This window comes from Dunckerocampus dactyliophorus, chromosome 11 (assembly GCF_027744805.1).
Source record: "Dunckerocampus dactyliophorus isolate RoL2022-P2 chromosome 11, RoL_Ddac_1.1, whole genome shotgun sequence".
Taxonomy (NCBI): Eukaryota; Metazoa; Chordata; class Actinopteri; order Syngnathiformes; family Syngnathidae; genus Dunckerocampus; species Dunckerocampus dactyliophorus.
In genome coordinates this window covers 19,375,974-19,394,950 of record NC_072829.1, presented here as the reverse complement: position 1 = coordinate 19,394,950, position 18,977 = coordinate 19,375,974, and the positions used below count along the sequence as shown (strand labels likewise).

Sequence of the window (18,977 nt, the reverse complement as noted above, 5' to 3'; positions counted from 1 at the left end):
CTAACGGAGCATATGGTTTCGAATGGAAGGCGCATCGCATTGAGTTTGTCGGGAACGTATATCACCTGCTCGCAGTCACAACATATGCGGCGTGCAGCTCTGTCATCCACAGCCCAGGAGAGAAACACAAACAATTAATGGCGGCAGATGGCGGTGTGATGCAGGGTGGGAGGCGTGTGGGTGGGAGAGGCAGACGGATGGGGAGGTGGATTAGTGAAAGCTCACTTAAAAAAAATAAAAAATCTTTGCATAAACTTTTTTGGGGGGAGGAGAAGCTTGGAAGTGGTTCCCATGTATCCTGATTGGCATTTCCTAATGAGACGAGACAAGCTGTAGAGTACGCTGCAGCCAACTCCAGGTCCTGCCCCTTCTGCACTCGCCACCCACTCACTGTGCCTCAGCTGTCACATTTCTTCCTCCAGGCCTCTGTGCCTTTCTCTCCCCATTTCCTCCTCCTCCTTCTTCTTCTTTGCTTGTGACAGATGCAGGTTTCTCATGCAAGGCTCAGTTTGAGCCATAATGATGGCCGATAATGACAGCACAGATTTGAGAGCGACAAACTTCCCGAGACGAGAACAAAGAGCGCACAACAAATGTTGTGCAAAGAGAGGGAGCCAGAGACATGAGGAGCAATGGAGCCAAATAACGAGCCAGAATGACTTTGCAGTCCCAAGGAGCACTTGGATAATTCACACATAATAACTTTAATCAGCATTGGAACCCCATAAAGTCAGATTTTTCAGCGAGAATATTTACTATAGCCATGTATAATTCTTTGCAAAAATGTAACTGCTTTTTCTATTGATTAACAATACTGACACTTACTTATGAACAACAGAACTTCCAGTTGAGCACTTTTTTCTCAGTGAGTGAGAACACTGGCTATGTACATTCTTGATTGGAGTATACACACTCACACAAACTACTGTTGGAGCACAGCAGAGGCAGCTATCCAGAAGAGGTTTGTGGAGTTTCAACGTTGACAAGGCCTCTCTTACGCTTTATGTAAACGGGAGTACAGTATAGCCGAGGTAAACCACCCAGAAACTGGACAACCGGAGAGTTCTTGAATGCAGATAATTTGAACGAGTTTTCAGGGTGACCTGGAACAGAATCCAAAGTGAAGAAGTGTTGAGACAGCAGATGAGTCAGTGAAGTCTCAGGCTAGCAGGGATACAAAAAGCGAAGCCACAGCCAAACCACACTTGCTTGTGCCACTGTTAGAAACCAGACAATAATAATAAAATACCATCATTCTGTCACAATTAAAGGCATTTGGAGATCTTTTTCCCCTAATCGCTCTTCTTGTTCTTCTCTGATGATGTCTTCTTTTTTTATACAGTATAGAAAGGGTAGAACAAATTGGAGTCGAGTAGAAACAGGCAGTCTTTGGTGGGGTGGGGGAGCTGCTTGAGTGTTACCTGCCCCCCACCTCGCTCAGAGTCATGAAGTGGATGTTGGAGGGGCAGTCGGACAGCTCAGGTTGCTGCTCTATAGGCAGGGAGTAGTAGCCGTCGTAACCCTGCACACGTCCAGTGGACAGCAGCTGCTGCTTCTCCACTTCGCTCCACGCTCGGCTCCCCAGGTCCCCTAATTCCACCTTCTTCCTCTCGTGATCCCACGCCCCCTCCACCGCTCTTCTCCTGGCCTCCTCTCTCACCCTCGCCCTCTCCTCCTCCTCACTCCCACCATAACGGATGCACAAACACAGCGCCCCCTGCTGGAGAGTGATGTCGGCGAACCGACGAGTTCTGCCACTGACCATGGCGCTCATCTGCGACACGCTCACGTTGACCCCGCTCTCCAGGACGCGCCCGCCAACCCCTAACCCCAGAGCGAGATCTTCCTCGATGGGCCTGGACTGGAGGAAGTGGTGGGTGTCGCAGCCGTGCACGGTGAAGCTCAACCCGCCGAGGTGGACTGCGCCGTTCAAAATGGCTGCCACGCGGCGGCTGTCCTCGCTGGCCACGCCGATGACTTCTGCGCTTACATGGCCGTGGGAGATGGCAAAGCGGATGCTGGGGCCGAGAATAGAGGGTCGGGATCCGAAGGGTGGCGGGCGTGTCGGTCTGTGGCAGGCGGAGCCTACCGGTGATGACACCAGCGGTAAACGCTCCAGAGAGATGAAACGCCTCAACTGTTTGCGCAGCTCACACTGGATTCCCAAAACCACCTACAAAGAAGGAGTACAAGTATTATTATTACAACTATTACTAAAATACTTACAAATGAATGATCAGGCGACGGTATTGTGAGTTTGGGGTATGAAAAAAATCGGTCTCATAACAAATAATTACTTTATTAGATCATGAAGTCTAATATAATATTTAATTTAGCAATATTAACAACATTTATAATTATAATTGCGATGTTTCTCATGTTTTGTCCAACTAAATACTGTAAAAATAAGTACAGTGGATGCCCGCATATTGGCGATTCAGCATTCCATTCAGCAAACCAACAAGAGGTCATCAAACATCAACACATTATACAGTAATTCCTCATTTATCCCAATTAATTGGTTCCAGACCCGGCCGTGTTAAATGAATTTTCTCCACATAAACAGTGGGGGGTTCCTCATTTATAAATGGAATATTTTCGTAGTTAGAGCATAGAAAAACCTGTTAACGCCCTTCTAAGTGCCATTATTAGAGCCCTCTAGACATGAAATAACGCCCCTATATTAACCTTTACACCTGTACTATCCAATATAGTAGACATAATAGCAGAAAATCAGACATAAATATGATAAATATGATATAACTCACACACAGACTCACGCGTAAGCATTCTTTTTGTTTTTGCTGGACAGCATACTTCCTAGAACGCTGCAGCTATTTTCTCATCAATGTAACATTACTGACCAGTGCACAATACTACATGTTACATCTTTGAATGTGTCTTATGTTTGTATTTTTGTTAGACACATTTGTCCCTGAAAATGCTTCATTTAGGCCAAGAATATGTTAAATTTGCTTTAATATGCATATTTTCCGACTAATAATAGGCCATAGTCAACCACAAATCCGTGATCATTTATTATTTAATTTTGAAAAAAACATCAAGATGAAGCCGCAAAATTTGAACCGTGAAGCGACGGATGACTGTACATGCAAAGCAATACTATTTTATAGAACTTTATAACCCACAAGGCATGCTGGGAAGTTACCTACAAGGCATGTTGTATAAGCATGCATATGGGTGCCTCATAGCGGGGTTCCACTGTATTATAACATTTTATTTTCATTATTCTTTACATTTTGGCAAAAGGGTCCATAATAATTCAACTATCAGTCATAATTATTACAGTTATGCAGAAGTTACATTTTTCGTTTCCTCAAACTTGTCAGGGAAAGAAATAGTTTTAGTTCATTAATAGCGCTAACACGACTTCTTACGTTTTTTTTTTTTCACTTCTTAAAAATTCATTTGAAATCTAAAATTTTAAATGCAATCATTTGGGTTTTAACTTTAAATCTCTTTTTTCTGTTCAAATTCAAAATGACTTTCCTAAGATTATACAGTATAATGGCAACACTTGGCAATAACAGCAACTTTACCTCAAAGGGCTTCAGTATGTTTATTCTGTACACATGTACGCTAACTACTGAGAGTTATAGAATCTCCAGTTACTAAACACTCTTTTAGTTATTTTCTAAATAGGTATTTGGATAATCGTTAACTGGCATATAGTGGCTTTTATGCATTTTTTTTAGAAAATCTGAAATTGAAGTGAGTTAAAAGCATACTTGGATACCATACTTAGTCTGGTGATAACAGCTGTGCTTGTTTGTAGGAATATATTTTAATCATATTTATTGTCTACCAAAGGTGAGGTTATTTCAAGATGATGTTTTTAAAAAACCAATACAAATGCATCACTGCCTCTAGTGTTGATATTAAGCAGTCAGATTCATAATGTTGGGAAGTTCACCTTGCTAGAGTCCCAGTCTTGTGTCTTGGTTTGGGTCGTCATCAGTTCATATGTCTGTTCCATGCGGCCGAGCTCAGGCTTTGGGAAGCCTGGAACAACATTATGAAGCTGGAAGCCAAATAGCTGCAGCCAGCTGCCAATGTCTAGAAAGGGACACAACATACACACATATAATTACACCAAAAAGTTAATTATAATATGCTTATTGACTGATGTAGTAAAATAAGGCCAAGGTCAAAGAAGCCACATTTACAATATATGAGGATAATATAGAGACCACAAACGCAACCGCATTCCTTCTACAATAAACAATCCTGCTGCAGCAAAACACGACAGGCCAAACAAATGTTCCATTGTCATGAAGGACGGACGCCCCGACCGACATCCTACATTCACTCTGATACTCTGCTATTCCATTTCCTTCTTCTCTTGTTCGAGCTTCTGTTTTGCCTCTTGGGGGAAACTGTGTTCTTGACAGACAAAAAGGGACAAAGCATAACAGTCTGTGTAAAAGAAACAAACACACACATACACACACGTACACACACACACACAAAAAACGAAACAAGATGATCAGAAGCTGTCCTGTCTGTTGCCGGCATGTTTTTCAGTCTATTACATCTTCTCTGTCTGACACATTGCCTCACCTGTGTCATCTCATTTTCAACAGCAGATGTTTTGTACCTACAGGTGAGGGAGTGTGTGTGTGTGATAGTCACTGAAATACCTACCGTGTTGTATGTGACAGTTGAGCTATGTTTCCACACAGACAGTATGGTTTCAATTTCAATCTAGATCAGTAGGGATGGCGATAGCTGCGTCACTTATGTAACTTTCATCACGTCATTGCAGTAACACAGCCTACAATTAATTAAATACAACGGCGTTTGCTGACATTATCTCTAACCGAGCAGTGCATATACAGTGGAACATTGGTTTCGGTTTACGTCAAAAAATTACGCCAACATTTGGTTTTGGTTCGGATAGCGTACAAAATGGTGCACGTCTTATCGTGTTATAATACACTGCGCAAGTGCTACTGTGTTAATAATATGCTTTTATTACAAACATCCTTGTTAGCAGCCTATTAGCTTGGTAGAAAGCAGAGGCAGAAGTCAGCTCTGTCGCCTGTCTGTGATGTCATCAGTGGTTGACTCTGTAGTTCTTTGCCAACTAACATAGTTACTCCACTCCACTGTGTTTCTTTTGATCACGGATGCAAAATAACCCACAATGGAGCCAAAAAAAGTTGCAAGTGCCAGCATTTTGATAAAGAAGGTGACAATCACTATAGAATTCAAGATATAACTCATAAAAAGACAGGAAGATCTCTTCCTTCCTCCCTCGCTATTCGTCATCGTCGTATTTGTCAACAATCCAAAGTCTTCAATCAAGGTAAAAATGACCCTAAATGTTAATTTATCCCTTTCATTCATCAGTTATATGCATTTTGAATTGTAAAACTATTATATTTACTATTACTATTATTACTATACTATTATATTTCTTATGGAAAAAAAATTATTCAATTACGAGTATGTTTTGGTTAGAGTTGGACCTTCTGGACCGAATTAATGACACTAAGCAAGGTTTCAATGTATGGAGTATTGTGTGAAACTGCAAAAAAACAAGCAGCATCAGTCAGAAGGAGAAACACCAGCAACAATGACAATGACAACAATGGAAGAGAACGAGGGTCTCCTGTGTTTACTGTATGAAGAAAAAATATATTGAAGATGAGACTGAGGGCAGCAAAAAATACATAAAACAAAAGTAAAATAAAAACAGCAAATCTGCACACGGTAATGGTTTTGCACAATTGGAGGCCTGTCTGACCAGTTACTAGACGAATAGTGCATGGTCAGCCTTGCTTTTTTGTCAATGGAAAAGCATAATAGCAATAGCGGCATGATAGCAATAGCGAGCAACGCAGTGGCGAGCTGAGCAGAGACTGTGCAGTGGAAAAGGTTCATTCCATTCCGTTGTAATAAAGATGTAAATCGTCAGGCATCAGCAGGTTTAGCTCCAGTCTATACAAATCGCGTGGACCGTATCTGTATCACACTACCATATCACACTACTTCAATGTGTATTCCAAGGAAACGGTACTGAAAAGTGGGGTGGTACGGGTTGGATTTTGGGGCAGGAATAGCAACCTTTTTGGTGAAAACGGATCTCTTCTGTGTGTCATTAATTGAAATCAGTGTTTATGAAAAAAGTTCAGCCCTGCATACATGGGGGCTGGAACCCACGTCCACACATCCCCACTGAACGAGGAAGGAAAACTGCACATTTTCTGTAAATTTGCCCATCATCCACAATCCTTATGTGAGACACGAACACACGTCTTTTCTGTGTGTTGTAAATATATAAAAACTGTTAAAAAGAGACAGCTCATTATTGCAGGTAATGGGACACACCTGTGCTGCCTCCAGCTATTAAAACACTTCCAAAAACCTCCAACAAGGTTTTATGGTTTTATAATCATACTGTAATCACATAGTAACAGGTACATTCATGATGATAACATGTAATACTTACAGTATTTTGCTGTATTTTGGTCATTTAAAGCATTACCAGAACTTCCTTCCTGGGCGCATTGATTTTCAACAACATAGAAATGATCATACGAACGAACACCTACACCTCGCGTCAACCTTTCCAAACTCAAAAATGAAAACACAGCAGCAGTAGCAGCAGCTCCAATACGCAGCGTTACCATTTGGTAGTGGCCTGAGGCACTTTGAGCGCGGCGCTGACACACTGCGGGCGATAGGGATGAGGGAGTACACCACTATCTGTATCTGCATCTGTGTCTGTTCACCCATCTAAATGATCTGTATCCGTATCTGCATGAACCGGAAGTGGCCATGGTTTAACCAGAAATGGGTGGGGCTTAAATCTTTACATTATTTTAAGTCTGAAATTGACATAGATTGATCAGAAGTTGCTATATTTATTGTTTATTATTATTTATTATTAACGATCTGTATGAGTTGGTGATTCATGCAAACATCCAGTGATGGCAAACAGCGAAATAATCGTCAGCCTTGCTCACTGTAGTTTCTTCAAAAGCACCGCGTTCAGTACTCTGAGCTGACTTTATATAATCACCCAAATTACAAGCAAAAAAAAAAACACCGGCAGTGACCGACGCAACACGAACCGTTTACAGCTCTGTCTTGTCAAATGCACCGCGTACATCATGAAAGAAGTTTACCAAGTAAGTTTAGATACTAGTTGAGCTGTGGAAAACCTAAAACACAACCCATCCGGAGTGGAGGCAGTGACCAACGCGACACAAGCAGTTTTCATCTCTGTCTTGTCAAATGTACTCCTCTCTCTGGCTTTAAGGAGTCTGTGTGACTGGCCAATAACAGACGTGAAGAGTGAATATATAAGTAGTTACCCAGTCAGGATTTTCCTTCATCACGATTATGGATAATGACGAGCTGTACTCGTTTCATTCTCATACTCGGCAAAAATGCATTATCTCGTTTAAAACAAGTATCCGGCTCATCCTTAGCGGGCGAGTGTGCGGTGAAGCTAGTCGCTAACGTAGTTCAATCATCATAACATCGTTAGCAATAATAATAACAATGTTGCTCTTGCTTGGGTAATATGCATGTCACATTATATGTAAATGGAGCGTTGTCGCCCCTTTTTGGAGCTTTTTCCAGAAGGTTTTATGGGCGGGATAAGTGTTTCCCATGATGTGCATTCTTTTTAGCTGTTACTACAGACATATGTGATCATGTCTCACAAAAGGATTGTGGATGATCAGCAAAATTCCAAAACAAGTGCAGTTTTCCTTTAAGTTGAGCAACGCTAGCCAATTAGCTAAAACCCATGGGCTATGAAGTTATTGTCCAGCGCAGGCATCAAGGAGCGAGAGGTTTACACAACGTAGTCTGTCACAGCCAACGAGGTGGCATCCGTAACACGTGTGAGCTTACCTGTTGTAAACTGCGTCACTTCCTCCACTCTCCCCACAGGACAATTATTTCTGAAGGCGTACAAGTTAAAAGGCTTTGGCTCCTTGCTCAAGTCCGCCCATAATTCATGGTTTGGTGAAGTCCAGCGACCAGCTAGTGTGTCATAATCCCGCCTTCCCAGGTGGACGAGCCGTGTGAGAGGATCATACATGCCTCCATGGAAGCCAATGATTAGCTGGAAATCAGGGTTAGTGTCCTGATAGACTTCTCCATAAGGGGTATAGAGGATCTCCTTGACCAGTCGGCCCTTGCTTGAGAAAACAGCCCTCGGGGTCCCCACACTGTCACAGGCCACGTAGTACTCCTCCCCGCTGCTCAGCTCCATGGCGATGAGGTGGCCCTGAAGGTCATAGTACAGCGATGTGATCAGGCTGCTGCTGTGGTTGTACAAGTGGCTGACCCGGGTGGGGTGTGAAAGATCAGCATAAAAGAACTGCAGCTGCTCGCCCAGACTCGTCTTGGTGGCCACCCGCCGGCCCAGCCCGTCGTATCGGTACCACACGGTTCGCTCAGTCGCTCTGTTAAAGACCCGTGTCAGAAGCCCATTGGAGTTGTAGTCAAATAGGTCATTGGCACGCTGACGGAGGAAGCCGTCTTCATCCACACTGTATTGTATCTCGCCAAGGTGTGTGATGCGGTCTCGCTGGTCATAACGCAGTGGAACCAACCTGGAGACAGGCAGACCAGTAAATGAGCTTTGGATGTATTGAACCTGACAAAGACTGCATTAATAAGCCCACAGCAGCACTTGGAGCAACATCACACAAATGGTGACATTAACATACCTAATGGTAGCTGATACAACATGTACGCTGTTTCAGTTTAATGATTTTGCAGTTACAAATGTTTTTTTTTACAGCATAATAAATCATCCTTCTGGGAGCAATAATGTTAGCAGGAATATGACAATCCTAATTTCCTGCAAAACAACCACTAGTAATATCATGTAGGTGCCAGAGGAAAGGTTAGATGGCCACGTAATTCGAGCAGTAAATCTTTAAACCATAAAAACATTGTCAGTTTATCTAGGTTGTAATATTTAGGTGGGAAATTGACCTGCTGGCTCTCTCCTGGGAACTTGAATGTCAAATTTCATGAGACTGTTGAAAAGTTGATGAGGTAGTTTGGAACAAACCAAGGCTGCCCAGCGGAGCTAAAAAAAAAAAAGGACATAGGACACCTATGCGCAATGCATATCAAGCTATAAGTTATTTAGCCCTAAAATAACTAGAGTATTAAAAACAAAATCACCTCCTGTAAGGAAGAATATAGCATCTCGGGCACTACCGTAGTGGCCCCAAATAACCAATCTTAGTGGTAGTTAACATAATAGGACAAGCCAGGGCATCTCATATTCTGTTAGGTTGGGTGTCCAGTTACGCACAGTGCTTGATCTTTTCGCATGCTAATATGACACGTTAGCCGACCCAGCTGATTAAAAACCTGACAAGAGAGTCAGAATCTGAACTTGAGGTGCACTCAAAACTTGCTTATTTTTTTCCAGTGTTCAGTCACTGCCATATCATTAAAAAATGTAAAAAGACAAAAAAATATTGGCAAAATTTAACTTCGCACTCACAAAACATTTATGCCAGAACAGTCATGATAAGATTGGACACCACATTATTTAGTATTTTGGCACCGTTACTGTAGCCTAGCTTCCCGCTTTGCCGCTGTCGTGTTAGAAGCAAAACAGAAGGCGTTTCTTAAGCTAGTTAACGCTTGTGACGGCGGAGGACATGACAGTTAACCACAGTATTTTTATTGGGTTTCCAAAGTCCCTGTACTTCATCTGTGTAGCAGACATTGTGTGTCTGGAGATGCTTTATGACAGTAAACCCCAAGTCGTATCTAAAAAGCGCCACCGATTCTGTCCTACCTTGCGCTGGTGCCATGGCTAAGCAGGTTGATGTTCCCATTGAGGTCATAGCTGTAGCGCCACTGAGGCCGTTCATTGACGGCGGCACTTTGCAGTTGGCTATCTGCATCGTACTCGTAGGTGTAACGCGTCACATTGCTGTCCACGCCCACTCGAATGTCACAGGTGGTCGTACGTCCCGCGGAGTCATACTGGATGGTCATCCAATAGGCAATGGATTTGAGGATCTCGTACTGGACCTCCACCACCTGGCCGTAGGAGTTAAACACCTTGGTGTGCTTCATCAGATGGGTGGTGATCACCTAGACAACAGCAGCTCATGTTAACCTGAAGACATAGTTTAAGTAGCATTTAACATAAGCTTTAATATAAATTCTTTTACGAGTAAAGAGGACAAGATTTTTTATGTACACAAAAGTCCTAGGCCGCACGGTGGTCTAGTGGTTAGCATGATGGCCACACATTCACAGTAAGGAGATCGGGAAGACCTGAGATTGAATCTCCGTTGGGCATTTCTGTGTGGAGTTTGCATGTTCTCCCCGTGCCTGTGTGGGTTTTCTCCGGTTTCATCCCACATTCCAAAAACATGCATGTTAGGTTAATGAAAGGTTATGAACGTGAGTGTGAATGGTTGTTTGTCGATATGTGCCCTGCGATTGGCTGGTGACCAGTTCAGGGTGTACCCCGCCTGTCGCCCGAAGTCAGCTGGGATAGGCTCCAGCATACCTCCGCGACCATAATGGGGAGAAGCGGCATAGAAAATGGATGGATGGGATGGACAAAAAGCCTATTTCTCATAAATGCAGAATTGCGCACAAATCTAAATCTGTTAGTGAGCACTTTTCCTTTGCTGCAATAAAGCATAAGCCATATCAAGATGCTGATTAGACAGCATGTTTATTGCACAGCTTTGCCTTGGGCTGGCCACAATAAAAGTCCACTCAAAAATGAATGAAAGCTCTGTTCAAATCAATGAAATTGAAGAATTAAAAAACAGTGGCAGGTGATGGTGTAGCCTAGTCAATGCAAAGCCAGAACAAAATCATTTCTGGAAAACAATGAACAATGGAGTTTCCATAGTTGGAGGCCCCTGGGGTTGTTTGCCTCTTAATTTTACCAACATTTTCAAGAAAAGTACACGTAAAATAGACTAAATAGAATATTCTAAAATCAGTCCAAAAGTAAGCACTGTAGTGGAGAAATAATTATTTGATCCCACTGATTTTGTAAGTATATCCCCTTCCAAAGACAAAAGCAGTCCATAAAAAGCTCTTCCTGTGTAATTCGGGGCTGATCCCTCACCTTTCTTAGAATCATCTTTGGACAACCAATTAATTACCTATTATCAATATATATTTCACTCAATCGTCTACAAAGCAGTTTATAACCATTCTTTAATGTTTTGTTCTTTTTTTGAATGGTCTTTCTCTCTCTGTTAAGATAAACCTACAGTCATGGCCAAAATACAGTATTGGCATGCTACTGTATATGTTAATATGTTATTATGTTAATATGTCAATGTTAATGGCCATGACTGCATAAATGAAGGCTAATTTGGTCGTATTCCATACAGGCATGACCAAAAACATTGGCATCTTTAGCTTGCCAGTATTTTTGGTCATGACTGTACCAAAACCCTTTGAACTGATCATGTCCTTGTAACATTATTTTTCCATACTCACAGACATGCTTTTGAAAAGTACTTTCTGTGAGTCTGATTCTTGCAAGTGACGAAAGACCAAAACAAATCAACTTTTGTCAGGACACCGGTGTTTGTGTCTACATTGCCTCCATAGAATTTACCTGATTAAGGTCGTAGAAGATGACGCTGAACTTGCCAAACTGCTCCACCCGTCCCGATACATCGACATATCGGTACAGATCGATTGGCAGGGGAGTCTCATTGATCACCGCCTGCATGCTGGTCACTCGGAAGTTATTATAACTGTAGTCAAACCTGGCATTGACTAAACCTTCCTCGCTGAAGCGGAAGATCTGCCGGCTGGTCAGTGGTCCTAAACACAGAAATTCACAGACATTAACAAGACACACATACACACACATGCACGGATCCCCTGGTTGGCCATCACGCCTCCCCGACGAGCCTTCCTAATCCATTCAATCCACGAAACTCGTTCAACATCATTAACGCAGACACGCTCAGTGCAATCCATTCAGTCGTAACTATCCGCACACCTCTTTGGCATTTCCAGTGGTGACCTTTAATATGGCGAGATAATGAAATCTAAAGACAATAGCCATGATGGGCCAATGTGCTCCTTAATGTCAGAACATCAACTTTAACAACATCATTCATCTCCTCTCTGGCTAGCGACTACCACTCGTCCTCCGTTGGGAAAAAATGCCTGTTAATGAAACAGCATTACAGCACCATTTGAGATGACTCTGATTGCACTTAAAATGACTAAGCGTCTGGCTTAGCAGACTGAAGAGAGTAGGATCAACATTACATCCTCTGTTTTTATTTTCTGTGGAATGTTGATTCTACACCTCCCCTAATGGGGAAATGGCAGATTCACAGAGAGTGAGTAGCAGGCTTTTCGACAGCCCAAGGGAATTCACAGTCTGCTCATCTCGTTTCTATAGCTGTCATCTTTTTTTTGTGCTCATTTTCTCCACTTGCCTATCTCCATCCTTCTTTAAGTCCCAACTCTTCCTTGTCTCCTCTCAAGTTGACAATTACCACTATCTCTCCTCTCTCTGAACCTCCGTTTGTTCTGCTGAAATGAGATCAGTTAAAGGAAGGTGAGAGTCTTTTCACAGTGAGGGCAAAGTGATAAAATACACACACACACACAAACACGCACACACTCACACAGAGCCCTGCACACTGGTGACACCTAGTCACGGTGAGCCAATCGTAAGGTGAACTAGTAGCAGAGAGGAGAGGTGCGATTCTTGCTGCGTTTGTGAAATGCATCAATGGCGATATAAGCCTTTTAAGTACTGCTTTAGCTCAGGGGACCCTCCTGATGGTCATGACTTGGCTGGTAATGTTTCCATCTATGAAATCTAATGTCTTTCAACAAGGGGTTATGTCGTCATCTGAGCTGGTTTGTGTTAATTATTGTATTTGCTTGTAAGTCAGCAGGATGATACAATTTCAACCGGAGTGATTTTTTTACTTAGAAGCAAAACAGAAGGCCTTCAAGGTGCTACCAATGCTAATTAACACACGTAGCGGTGGCAGACGCTAAAGGTAATAATTGTTATTGGATTTCCAACGTTACCGTACTTTGTCACTATTACCTGTGCAGCAGAAACTATGTGCGTATTGTGCAAACAGCACACCAACTTTTATTGCAAATGATTTTACATGATGCACTTAGTTACAGTTGTCCCTCGCCTCACTCACAGGTTTTCTATGCTCTAACTACAAAATACTCAATTTGTAAATAGAAAATCCTACTTCACAGAAATTCACTTATCATGGTCAATCGAAACAGCAATAAACAATAAATTCATATTATCAAAGCCCACTCAGTAAAACCATGATGTTCCTGTCAGGTTTTTGTATTCCTAATATTGAGGATGAAATAATCAGTCAAGAAAAAAACAAATGTTATCCAAGATTCATTTTATCATCACTATACCTGCACAATGGTACAATTACAACCATGGCATTTCCATCTCACCTACGACTGACAACTTCAAAATATGCATAGAATGGAAGATCTTTGTAAAGATCTCTGCAAGTCCGGAGAACGTGTCGTATGCAAGAACTGGGTATCTATGAAGATGTACAATTTGGTGACGATCTAAATTTGGATGGTTGGGCCTTGGCAACCTTGGCAGAGCTCTGTGTAATAAAATGAATACCATTCGAGTTATCACATGAGAAGAAACTGTCATTCTACATTTTCTACATTCTACACTGTCATGTTTATCAGTTTTCAAAGTGTGAGGCTTAGCAACATGAATACTACACTAACTTCGTCAGGTCCATACTAAAAGAAAAATGCATCAATTTTTCATTCCCACAATGGGAGAGAAAGGAAGATTTACATCCAGTGTATATTAATAATAATAATTACCGTAAATTCCAGTGTATAAGCCGTTACTTTGAACCCTGCAGCTTACATGTACAGCGGTGCGGCTAATTTATGGCTAAATTCTAATCTCGTGACATCTCGTGACATACTACTAATTGTGTAAATACTGTGCCGCTCGCGAGGCAGTGAGGAAATGGTAGCTCTTTCTTTGGGAGGAGTCAATAACGATATCACTGCACTCGCAACAAGCTTGTCAACCCACTGGACAGTGCAGGAGGTCATTATGTACAGTATATATATAACAGTATAACAACATAACAGTCTGACTCACGGTGTCATCTCAGTAACACTTTACTAAGAACACGAACCACCTAACACAGCAACATAGAAGAAGTAATCATGAAAAACATTTAACTGCCTAGAGTTGTGGTTAACAGCAGTCTCATCCACGTATACTTTCTCAGCCCCATTCACACTTCTAACTGTCGTAGCCCCCTCTTAACTCAGGATGTGGAATACTGCACATTTCACATGCTTTAAGTCACACTCTCATGATGACTGCGGGTTGTCAATACAGTCTGAAATGGTTGTGGCGTGTGGCTTTACTTGCACGTGTACCTGTCTGCCTGTATCGTATGGAGCTTATGAAGCCATTATGGGTTAGATGGATGGTCTTGACAGTGCCAGAGGCCTCATCGTAAGTGAAGGTCACCAAGGTGGAGTCATAAGTCATCTCAGAGAGCCGTGCTGCTGGAGTATACCTTGGGAAAAAGGAGAATTAAAAAAAAAAAGTCAATTTACATAACACTAAATGTGTATGAAATTGAGGACCAATTTCTCTTAAAAGAGTGGAAGCTGTCATTTCCAGTAACACTCCAAAATGATTCAAATTAAACAGCAACTTACACAATGTAATTCATTAATAAAAAAAAAAAAAAAAGAAGCAAAATCAGGCTGCATGGATGGTATGTATGGCCTTTGAAATCTTGAAAATGTGACAATTTTTTAAAGTGTTCCCATAAAGCTAATGAGTATTGAAAAAAAAAGTTAAACGTCAGAACACTGCCCCAATCAGTCCTACAGCTTTCATTAAAATCACATCAAAGGTGTCTGATGATGACGGTGATGATGAGGATGAAACGGACCTTTAATCAGTCTTCCTACCACTCCAATCACTATCATTTGTAGGGACATCTGAGAGTGTTCAATGTTCTGTGCACTAAACCTAAAATTAAAGCACTTTGATACTGTTTTCTCTTATGGTTGACTGTAGCAACTGGTCTCACCTTGGGACCCACATTTTGTCATAGTCATTAAGTTGCGACTCACTTAATAGAACCCATTTAATGTGCGTGTGTTTTTTAATTGCCTTTGGAAAATACATGTGTGATTATGGTACATTTGAAACACTTACATATACTGTATCTGCTGTATATGTGCAAAGTGCCTTTCAGAGTACGTTAATATGAAATGCAGGAGTAAATTCAAATAAAATATCAAAATATATGCACACAATATATTGGCCCAGAAAATGGTACTTTTACTTTGACTTTTACAGTGCACGGAACTGTTCATTTTGGCAAAGGAAGTTGAAAAAAACGGACGTCGGTTCTAGACAGTAGGTGCCCTCCGTGAACCTATCTTCACCACCTGGAGCAAAATTCCCACTGGCCTCCTGGAAACACTGGCATCAAGCATACCCAAACCAATTTGTGAGGTGATTAACAAGAATGGCACAGGTACTCATTACTAAGTCCTTTTTTTGAAAATGTTCAAGTTTTGTTGAGTTATGGTCTTAAACTTTTGATCAGCTGATGAACAGCCTATTTCATTTTAATGGTTGTTTGCAATAAATTGTTGATTATTTTTTTTGGTCTCACTCACATTTCTTGTTTTTACATTTTGAAGCTCTACTTAGAACCTCTAAGATCTAACAGTGCAAAATGTACATTTTTTGCAATTTTTCAACTGGTCTTAAAAATGTCGATCAGGAATGTACAACGGCAAAATTAAGAAAAACAATATAAGAGCACAAAACAGGAAACGAAATGAAAACTAAGGAGAACAAAAACAACAAACAAAAAGTCCAACCTGTAAGGGAGAGTAAGGAGACTTTGGTCAATACTTCTAATCTAATTTCACACTGCAGGAAGAATCACTCGGAGTCACAGCAGCGTTTTTTGTCTGTTTTTCTATACCTTTCGTTGCATATTGCAGTATTTGTTATGTTCTGTGTTGGCGCTCTGCTGCCGCCTGTCTGGCATGTTGTTGCAGTACACTGCTGTCCTGCAGAAGGTGGAGTTCCCTGTTCACACCTGTACCTGATCACTCAGTTGGCCTTCTTAAGCGTGGCAGCAGGACTCAGTCTTTGCCAGATTGCCCCTCATGCTTCTCATGCTCTCCGCTCAGCTCGGCTCCGTGTTGCATCTTCCCTGTACCTGCCCGCTTGGTTTACTCAGCGGTGATTTTCGTTTTGCCAAAGTTACGTTTTTCATGCTCGGGTTTTTTCAGCGGTGTTTTGAGTTTTTTACCTCTTGCCTGTTCATCCTGCCTTTTAGTTTCCTAGTAGTGATTTTTGGTTGATATTTTTGTGTGATGTTGCTCTGTTTTGGTTTGGACATTTTTCTCCTTGTTTGTACTTTTACCTCTGTGAGGACACCCTTTGTTCAATGAAAACTTTTTGTTATACAATTCCTGTTTCTCTATCCTGGGTTCCAGAACCGGCTCACGCCGTTCCTAACAGTGTTTGTCTTATTTTGCACAAACAAAAAGTGTTTATTTGTGAAATGCATCCAGTAGAAGGAGCATAATGTGTTCAATACACAACATTAGTTTGAGGATGAGATGCTGCCGAGATTAGAATCAGTTGATATTGGGATCGGTAATGAAGTGCTCTTAGATATCGTCACCATATTTTCTAGACTATAAGTCTCTATGGAGTATAATTCGCATCAGTCAAAAAATACATTATGAAGAGGAAAAGAACATAATAAGTCACAATATGAATTGTCACAATTTGAATGCGTCTTCTTATGCTTGAAAATGCTTAATTTAGGCAAAAATATGTAAAATTTGCTTAATATGCATTTTTGCAATTTTCCAACTGGTCTTAAAATGTTGATCAGGAGTGTACAATGGCAAAATTAATTTAATCGAGGAGTAAAAACTAAAACTAAAACTAAACTAACTAGACCAAACTCATATATATATATATTTTTTTCTTTAAATTAGGAACATATACAATCCTATTTTAGTTTAGCTTCATGTGGCAGAGGGAATGGGGGTGAGTTATGGAATGAGATCCTATCAAAACCACTGTCTTTGTGAGGTTGGGCTGTTAAAATGATATGGTGTGCTGCAATTTTGTAAGAAGTTACACACTACAATATGTCTACGCTTGGTAGAAGGAAAAGCGAAGACACTATTGAGAAGAAGTCGTTGTGGGAACCATGTGAGCGATTATCACAGCTAAAACCTCAACTAACTTCAAGCGTCATCTGCAGGTGAGTCACACTGACATGTGAAATGAAGAGAAGTGGCAATTTGCACAATAATCTGTTATTTTAGTTTATAGTTTAGTTTTAGTTTATATATTATTTTTATATGTTGTTTATACAGCTGTTTTTAGTACTGAGGAAGAGTTGCATTATTATTGTGTTATGCACAATGTTGTTTCATTACTTCATACAGCAGTTGCAGTGTGTCGTATTATTTAGCATCTGAAAGAAATATTTTAATGTTTTTTTCAGGTAAAATAATATAACACTAAGGTTTACGTTAAATGATTTACTCATTGATATATTAATTGAGAAAAAATAATTAATTTGATATATTTAAATTAAATATATATAATGAATTCATACTTTTTGTTATGAATTTTATGATATGCTTTGTGGGTAGTTTAATTAAAGGTGGTTTCAAAAAAACTTTAAAGATGCATTTATACTTTATGTTTTAGTTAACTAAAATGTTGTGAAATTTACGACTAAAACGACTAAAACTAAAGTAATTTCCATCAGTAAAGTATGACTAAAACAAAAATATATTTTTGGGGAAAAAAAAAACAAACTATGACTAAAACTAAATTAAAAACTGTTAAAACAATCTGGTGCAATATGACAACTGGATTTAAAGAGTATAAAATATTATGAGAAGTGGTCCTATCTGCCAAAGGAATCTCAGGGCTAACATTAATGAAGTTCCATCATGAGTCTCTAAGGAAAGTAACATTTTAGGAGTGTCACTTCTGACAACACACATCATAGTACAAGGTCTAATTGTAATTTAACAAAAAAAAAACACATGCATTCAATCATTTGAATTTGCTTGTACTTTACTTGTACTTGAACAGGTCCAAAACGGAATTACCAGTTGAGGATCACAAAGACACATAAGACACCCTGGTGCCATTTCAATTTGAACCTGTCACCAGTGTTAATGCTTTGCCGTACCTGTAGATGACACTGCGTCCTGTTCCCAAGTACTGACTTCTAAGCAGCCTCCCATCCAGGGTGTGGTCCTGCAAGAAGGACGCCTGGCTGTCTGGAGGCGTGTAGATATTCCGGTAGTAGCCAATGGACAGGAGTGAGTGCAGGCTGTGTTTGGCCATGCTGGGCAGTGTGACCGCAATCAGGCGGTCTGTTTGATCATATTCAAAGACATATCGTCGCTGGCTGTGCAGGAGAAGCATGACAGACTGCAAGGACACAGACAGATGTGCGGCACTTAGTGACTCAGCATGTTTCCATTCTCTCTCAGTGATCCAACAGTGCAAAAATGTAAATTCTTGTAATTTCTCAACTGGTCTTAAAATTTTGATCGGCAGTGTATTTCTAGGTTTTGTCCTCATTGGACATACGCAATGACTGTGAAGTGTTTACGTTTTGCCGTGTGATTGCAATGCAGCTCCACCTGAATAGTAGCGCTGACCACTAATGAAAAACAGGCATCGCTGCACGCGCTTTCCAGCGACCAAAAAGCAGCTGCACATTGCGCCGGACAGAAAACAAAAAAAGCCAAAATAAGCACAGAAAACAGGAAACTAAGTGAAAACTAAGGGGAACGAAAACTAAAGTCTAAACTGTCATGTGGAACATGACATAATGGGGAGTAAGGGGTCTTCCGTCAATACTTCTAATCTAATTTCACACCGCAGG

At 40.9% G+C, this 18,977-nt stretch overlaps 1 protein-coding gene across 1 annotated transcript in view; it reads right to left on the bottom strand.

Moving 5' to 3' along the window:
- Window positions 1-688: 688 nt before the first annotated feature.
- Window positions 689-18,977, bottom strand: part of tenm1 (teneurin transmembrane protein 1) — a 272,088-nt gene continuing 253,799 nt past the window's right edge. Inside the window, exons 32-38 of the mRNA XM_054791581.1 lie at window positions 18,273-18,517; window positions 14,440-14,582; window positions 11,612-11,823; window positions 9,809-10,110; window positions 7,891-8,597; window positions 3,935-4,077; window positions 689-2,173 (exon numbers count right to left, since the gene is read on the bottom strand). Of these exons, the coding sequence (XP_054647556.1) occupies window positions 1,418-2,173; window positions 3,935-4,077; window positions 7,891-8,597; window positions 9,809-10,110; window positions 11,612-11,823; window positions 14,440-14,582; window positions 18,273-18,517 (2,508 nt within the window). The 3' untranslated portion in view covers window positions 689-1,417. The remainder of the gene's footprint in view (window positions 2,174-3,934; window positions 4,078-7,890; window positions 8,598-9,808; window positions 10,111-11,611; window positions 11,824-14,439; window positions 14,583-18,272; window positions 18,518-18,977) is intronic.